The 8,203-nt window shown below is 43.8% G+C and overlaps 1 protein-coding gene across 1 annotated transcript in view; it reads left to right on the top strand.

Moving 5' to 3' along the window:
* LOC123997707 (OTU domain-containing protein 7B-like) overlaps positions 1-8,203 on the top strand; it is a 34,042-nt gene extending 25,839 nt beyond the window's left edge. The window contains 5 exon segments of the mRNA XM_046302195.1: positions 28-142; positions 3,123-3,201; positions 4,116-5,081; positions 5,083-5,229; positions 5,231-8,203. Of these exon segments, the coding sequence (XP_046158151.1) occupies positions 28-142; positions 3,123-3,201; positions 4,116-5,081; positions 5,083-5,229; positions 5,231-5,608 (1,685 nt within the window). The 3' untranslated portion in view covers positions 5,609-8,203.

Below are 8,203 nucleotides of genomic sequence, written 5' to 3' on the forward strand. Positions count from 1 at the left end.
ATCATTTTTGCTCCCTCTCCCCCACAGTTGTGATCCCTCTCACTGACTCAGAACACAAAATGCTGCCTGTACACTTTGCAGTGGACCCTGGGAAGGACTGGGAATGGGGCAAGGATGACACAGTCAATGTCATGTTGGCAAGGTATGACCTGAATCATTACACTTCAAATTGGTTCTGCATTACCCCCTCCAAAAACACACACTGTCACTTTGTCCTCAAAGGACCTATTGTCTGTGGGTAGGGATTGACCCCTGCACCAGATTAGAGAAATGCTTGTCAGTGAGAGTGAGATTAGGACTAAATGCCTTCTATGATTGGAACAAGGGGAATACAGAAATAGCCTGAAATAAAAATAGCTGGATATTTATTCCATTGGATTAAGATTTGCTGTTTCAACTGGAATGGTGTACAAGAATAACTTACATGGAATTAATACAGTGCCTTCAGAAAGTATTCACTCCCCTTGATTTTTCCTCACATTTTGTAGTTAGTCTGAATTTAAAATGAATTCAATTGAGGTTTTGTCTCTGGCCTCCACACAATACCCCATAAATGTCAAAGTGGAATGATTTAAAAAAAAAAAAACATTTTTACTAATTAATGAGAAGCTGAAATGTCTTGAGCCAGTAAGTATTCAATTCATTTGTTATGGTAAGCCTAAATAAGTTGAGGAGTAAAAATGTACAAAAGTCACAAGTTGCAATAATGGTGTGTACATGATTTTTGAATGACTACCTCATCTCAGTACCCCACACATACAATTATCTGTAAGGTCTCTAAGTCGAGCAGTGAATTTCAAACACAGATTCAACCACAAAGATCAGGGAGGTTTTCCAATGCCTTCCTAACTCTGTTGCCGGAGAAGAAGTAAACCGCTCAGGGATTTCACTATGAGGCCAATGGTGACATTAAAACAGTTAAAATTTAATGGCTGTGATAGAACTTCGGACAGTAGTGATAGAACTCCACAATAGTGCTGAGCGATTGGTGCTTCTGAGGTCGTTTTGGTTTGATTATTAAAAAATAATCATGTTTTTCAGTTTCGGTTATTTGGGTTGAATGCTGTAACACAGAATAAAACAATGACTGAGTCCCATGATGGTAGTGACTGTCCATTACTGCTTAATTTATTAACCATAATTTATTCACATTACTTTCAAAATTTCAGTTGTGCATATTACATTTGTTTTATGGCTTTATTTCATTCCAAGTCCTCATCTCTTGTAGAGCTGCTGCCTAAGTGGTCAGACAAAAATACAAATAAATATATATATTTTTTGTTCTCCAAAGTAAATAAGGCATTCTTTTATGACTGCTGTTTACTGTATTTTCAGGTAGAGATGACTAGCAAAGCAACTGCTGCTTTCTATGTCCCCTCATGATCAAGCATTCTTTTCTCTTCGGTAGCAGGCATAAAAGAAACACAGACCTACAAGTAGATGTGCAATGGTTTATGATCATTGTAATCAATTTAGAGGCGAAAGAAACTCACACCTATTTAGACGAGGTGCTGGCTAAGGGAATAGAACACATGAAAAATGAAAGGAGAGCACCAGACTCTAGGAGCTCAAATGCAATAATTTAATAACCTAAAATCCAACATTTTGACAGACAAGCTGTCTTGATCAGGCTGTAATGACAAACACTGCGGGGTGACTAGTTTACTTAGTGTCAAAGAACACACAGGTGTGTTAATTACCACATTTTAAGCACCAAAATATTTGTCTGCTGGAAACTTCAGCTCCCTACTATATCGCACAGTTCTGGCTGGATCGGATTTGTCTCTAGAGAAACTGCAATGTGTGCGTTGAGCTCACGTTGAGCTCAAATGTATTTCAAATAATTGAACCAACATTGGTCAATTAGTTATTTAATATATAATAACTTTCATACAATTTCTCTGCACTACTCCCCTATACTAAACTAAATGGCAGAGTGAAAAGGAGGATGCCTGTACAGAATAAAAATATAGACTAAAATATCCCAAAACATGCATGCTGTTTGCAGTAAGGCACTAAAGTAAAACTACGAAGAAATTAACTTTGTCCTGAATTCGAAGCGCTATGTTTGGGGTGACTCATCACAACACATCACTGAGTACCATGTCATATTTTCAAGCATGGTGGTGGCTGCATCCTGTTATGGGTATGCTTGCCATTGAGTTTTTTAGGATAAAAAATAAATGGAATCGAGCTAAGCACAGGCAAAATCCTAGAGGGAAACCTGCTTCAGTTTGCTTTCCAACAGACACTGGGAGACACATTCACCTTTTAGCAGGACAATAACCTAAAACACAAGGCCAAATATACGCTGGAGTTACTTACCAAGATTACATTGAATGTTCCTGAGTGGCCTGGTTACAGTTTTGACTTAAATAGGCTTGAATATATATGGCAAGTCTTGAAAAGGGCTGTCTATCAATGATCAACAACCAATTTGACATAGTTTGAAGAATACAATAATCTATTATTGTACAATTCAGGTGTGCAAGACTCTTTAGAGACCTACCCAGAAAGACTCATGGATGTAATCGCTGCCAAGGATAATTCTAACATGTACTGACTCGGGTGTGAATACTTATTGTATTTCATTTTCAATAAATTAGCAAACATTTCTAAAAACTTGTGGTATACCATTGAGGTATTGTGTGTAGATGGGTGAGATTATTTAATCCATTTTGAATTCAGGCTGAAACACAACAAAATGTGGAATAAGTCAAAGGGTATGAAGACTTTCTGAAGTTTGTCAAATGGATTATAGAAAAATTATGGGGTCGTTTGCATAATTGTGCAGAGCTGAAATACTTTCATGTTGGCTACATATCTGACACGGTATACTATTTCTGCATTATGAAAGGTTACATAGTTTCAGCTGAGCCGTTTGGGGCTCAATACTTGAACAGATGCCACGCCATTAGCCTAGTTTGAATAACCGAAATGTTACCAGACATCACTTATGTAGCCTTGTTCTTATTTTCCTTTCTCTAAATGATGCATGTAATATTCGGGGAAGCAGCCTTTTTCTCTAAATGTTTCACCCAACATGGTGTTACTGTTAGGGGCATGACGAGGCGATTTCACCCCCCCGTTTGAACTTTGACCTGTCTGTCTTCCTCCCTCAGTGTGACCCTGTCCCTGGAGGCAAAGCTCCAGCTGCTACACAGCTACATGACTGTCACCTGGCTGCCCCTGCCCTGTGAGGTATATTTTGTGTTTTCATTCACTAACGGAGAATCCTAACTCTTAACACATTTCCCTCAGTCATGCGTTGATGTCAATCGGAGACTAAGTTATCATTTGAGTTAAGTGCTGGTTTGGATTCAGCCCTGGTTGCAGATCATTTTGTAACAATGGCATACCTGAACCCCCCCCCCCCCCCAAAAATAGTTTCTGAATGTGAACCTTCGATCATATGCTACCTACCTGGTTAAGTTTTTAGCATGTTGTAATGGATGATTAAATTGAAAGCTATTAAAAGCTATTAAATGTAGACAAGCTATTTACAGTGTTACATAACTGTGTGGGTTTCTGTTATTATGTGGGTTGTAATTTTATGTTTTGATCTAGACGGTAGTCATTTCCCCTCTGCTTCACAAATCGCATGTGAAAACAAACCATGCATAAAATGACGTCACACTAAATGGTTTGAGTGGCCTTTTTGTGCATTCCAATTTAATGCCGGGGAGTTAGAAAGGAATCTCAACCTCATGGCAATGTCACTGTTAACCTCTAGTGAGAAGTAGCAATAGAAGGATCGCTGTTGAAGATCTGAGGTTTTCTAGGCCTTTCCAATAAAAATTAGGAGGTTGGAGTTACCTTTAGCTCTTCGGTTGTCATGGTTATGGGGCTTGGCAGAGAGGACCGTTTTTATAGCTGTCTATTGTGTAAACTAGTGACGTCTTCATTGTAGGTCACACCCTCCAATTATTGCATACATTTTCCAATAGAATTTATAGAAATGGAAAAGAAGCTTTCTGAACTGAGTCATCTGTACCTCTCACTCCTGCTCTTAATCTCTCTGTTGCTCTCTGCGTCACTCACACCTGCTCCCTGTTTCTTTTTAAAATTAAATTTTTCTTCCCTATAATTCATCATCGGTGTATCTGTTCTTTCAGCAGGCACCTTTGGCCCAGCCCGAGTCCCCCACCGCCTCTGCAGGAGAAGACACCCGCACCCCTCCCGACTCAGGAGAATCCGACAAGGAGTCTGTCAGCAGCAGTTCCAACGGCAACGGGGATGCAATGACGACAGCAGGGGCGGCCAGCGCAGGTGGAGGTGTGTCGACCAAGAACAGCTCCTCCTCCTCCAGCTCGTCCAGTAACAGCTCGGCAACGTTGACGACTGGTACGGGGGCAAAGGAGAAGACCAAGAAGGAGAAAGACAAAGACAAGAAGAGGGCTGACTCTGTGGCCAACAAGCTGGGCAGCTTTGGCAAGAGCCTGGGCAGCAAGCTGAAAAAGAATGTGGGCGGGCTGATGACTGGGAAGAATGCAGGAGGAGGCGGAGCCAAGCAGGAGGGCACAGAGAAGAAGAAAAATTCGCTGAGGGGGCGGAAAGGCAGCAAGGACAGCTCGCCTTCGGCCCACGCCTCCGAGGACTCTGGGAAGGGCTCACCGTCGTCGGGCAGCGAGCGTCAGAATGGCACGGGTGGCGGAAGCAGAGAGTGTGACCCATATAAGTACAGTGCCGACGTGAAGGCGAGCTTGGGCATCCTGCGGGCGGCCATGCAGGGCGAGAGGAAGTTCATTTTTGCTGGCCTGCTCACCACCAGCAACCGCCAGCCCTTCCAGGAGGAGATGATCCAGCGCTACCTGTCTGACGCTGAGGAGCGCTTCCGGGTAGAGCAGGAGCAGCAGCGGAGAGAGGCAGAGCGGAAAGGAAGCACCAACGGCATCCAGCAGCCCAAGAAGGAGGTAACGATGGGTACAGAGGTGGGCTACCGCACTTATGAACCGAAAGAAGAGCCGGCTGAGAGCTCACCGCCCACTTTCAACCACCTCAAGTCGTCTTCGTTCAGCCCCTCGCTCTACTCTGGCGTGGTGCCCATCCCCCGGCCAACCTTCATGGATCAGCCGCCCTCCCCCGGCCCCCGTCCCTCTTACTCAGCACCCACACATGCATGGCTACATGGAGACGCGGCGCCAGCTTGCAGGTGGCTCCCCAGCCTCGTCTTATCCCGGTCTGCCTTCCTACGCCACCCTCCCCCGCCACTGCCCCATGGCGCAGGGCCCCCCCTCACCCCCAGTACCACCCCCCACAGGCACCGGTACCCCTCAGCCCCTTTCGCCTCATCCCCTCTTCTTTCGCACCCTCCTACCTCCCCGAGCACGACCCTCCAGACTACCCCACCTCAGAGCCTGTAGGTGGGGGCTACACTAACGGATTCCGGGAAGTGCGCTCCGGTCTGGATGTTCCTCGCAGCGGGCCTCTCCCGGTCAGGCACTACTCCCTGGGCAGCGCAGGAGGCCTATCCAGCCTCCAGTCCAGCCGCTGCCGGACGCCCAGCTGCAACTACTACGGACACCCTGAGACGGGCAACTACTGCTCTTGCTGCTACCGAGAGGAGCTGAAGAGGAGGGAAACGGAGCCGGCCATCCACAGGTTCTGAACGAACGGACAGACTGACCAGAACTGGCTTTGTGGCCACCAACCACAAGGGAACTGATGGATGAGGTTTCCTGCTATAGGACGATACAGAGCCTGGCCCTCTCATCGCATCACTTCCTTCTCTAAAGGCAACACTGTGTGTGGAGAGCGTCCTGGACAGGATCGGTACAGTGACTGGAGAGAAGGTGGCTGGCGGCTGCTGCGGCGGGCGTTAGACAATAGGACTGTGCACTTCTCTTACATTTGCTGTGGCTCTTATGCAGGCTGTGTGTGTGTGTGTGTGTGAGTGAGAACTTCAGGCTCTCCTCCGCTTTGTCCCCTTGTCACCGCGCAACTGTCTCCTCCTGGTGGAGAGAATGTATACGGCAGGCGATACACGCACTCTTACATCCACATTACACACACAAACTAACACTGCACAAGCACAACCTGAAACTTCTTGATTATCACTCCTCTATATGTGGAGACGACCTATATTTGGCCCTGTAAATTGGTGGTATTTTAACATACGAATCAGCCCTTCGATGTCTTGTTAGTCTTTTCAACCAGAGGGTTAGAGATGTATGCAGACGGACTAGCCTAGGGCATTACTGATACCGGGTGCTCATGTATGACTTGGGAATGAACGGAGCTCTTTCCTGATGAGTTGTTGGGTTTCTTTTCTCTTGTAATGCAAATTGAAACTACAGTATTATGTTACAGTGGTTGCTGTTCTGTGGGCTGCATTGGTGCTGCTAACGTTCCAGAATGCAACAGACCCCCTCTATACAAGTTCATCTCAAATTTAAGCAGGCAAACATATAGCCCTATCCACCCGTAAGATGCCTTTTATGGCCAAGTAACTATCCAATCTAAATTCACCATTGTGTCCAAACCATATTGTGTCCAGATGTCAGTCAAGTACATTTAAAAACTTCTACCATTTTTAGATGTCTCCCAGTATCAATTATAGAACAAACATGGCAGAGTACTGTGGTAGATATTACGAATGACTAATATATAGTATTTAATAAGATTGCTATAATCTTACTGTTCCTGACTTGTTTTCGTCATTTTATATCTATGAAAATGAGGCATTTCAATAATATGCTGGTACATTTAGGGTCATCCAACACTACTAAACCGGCATTCAAAACACAAACTCCCCTCACAATTTCAGCTCGACCTCAAGGTAATCAGTATATGCTAAACTGATAAACGTTCACATTTTGTTTGAAAAAGACACTGTCCATTGTAACATTGTCCACTTACATTGTAACTGTCAATTAGTCTCTGCTTCTCTTGTGGCTGAGAAAGGTAACAGGTATTTTCTGGAATCTCGTCCATAGGGCTGTGTTACTTTGGTCTAAATATTCATGTAACTTTTCGTGAACCTACTTATGGCAAACCCCAAATTCCTGACATGGACACCCCATTGATACGATTCAAAACGAGTTGGATTGTTTAACCCAACTCTCCTTCAAGTCCTATTGAGGGCATTGTGTTGATTCCAAACAAGTGACTGACCCCTGTCGCTTAACCTCTTTCTGCACAAATTCAAGCACTTTCCTAATGTCCGTAGACATTTTGTTACCGTTTTGAAGGTATCTGACTGTTATGTTGTCCTTAGGTCATGTCAGAACTGTAGACACTGCCACCTCTACTTGTGGGAGGGCAGATGCATGGGCTAGAACCCCTTCTCTAAGGATTCAGTTACCATGGGTACAGTTTTTTGGTGCCAGTGTTGTGGTTTAACTCTATTTCCTTGTTGCCTTTTTCAGTCTCTTGTCCTTGTGGCATTACAGTCTTGTTTGTATGTTTTACAAAATGTGCATCAGATGTACACTTTGTTTTTGCTGCAGTTTCTCTTCTGGTATTTTTGTACCCTACTCAGTGTAAAGCCCCTGTTTTAATTATTTTCATTTTGCATCCAGACATGGAGTCATTGTTCGTAGTTCATAAAGCGATTTAGAGATCAAATGTAAAAAAATATATATAAATAATAATTCTGGAGATTGGAACATATCACATTTTTTAGATACCGTCTTGGTCTAATGTTACTCTCAATGATTTTCAGATTAGGAATTGATTGTTTATCTCATCACCAATGTATTAACACTTTCTCACCCAAGCCGTGTTATTACCAATGAGCCATGTAGACTCATGAGGAAGACTAATCTTCCTGACTTGATAAACAGCCGTTCAGTCTTTTCACTTGAAGCACAATGGTGTGAGAATATCTGTATGCAATTCACTGCCTTGCCCAATGGATGGCGCTCTTGTATTTGTGTTCACTGTTCCTGGAGGTTTCCATGCCCTACTTAACCAAAAATACAAAAGAGAACAATTTTCAAGGGTACTAAGATTTGAGTTAATTTCCAAAAATAAAATTTGCCAAGGGTATGAGGGACTTTAAGTAATGTTTGCCTTTTGAGAGGTAGTTCAAACATGCGGCTCAAAATAGTCATCCTTCAAGGGATGCTCCATGACTTCGAGGTGGCATGTGCTTCTTGAATTGGAACCAACCATTCCCCACAATACCATTATGCTATATCCAAAACAATAATTCTCTGTGTGTGTGTGTGTGTGTGTGTGTGTGTGTGTGTGTGTGTGTGTG

Source organism: Oncorhynchus gorbuscha, linkage group LG15, assembly GCF_021184085.1.
Source record: "Oncorhynchus gorbuscha isolate QuinsamMale2020 ecotype Even-year linkage group LG15, OgorEven_v1.0, whole genome shotgun sequence".
NCBI classification, from domain to species: Eukaryota; Metazoa; Chordata; class Actinopteri; order Salmoniformes; family Salmonidae; genus Oncorhynchus; species Oncorhynchus gorbuscha.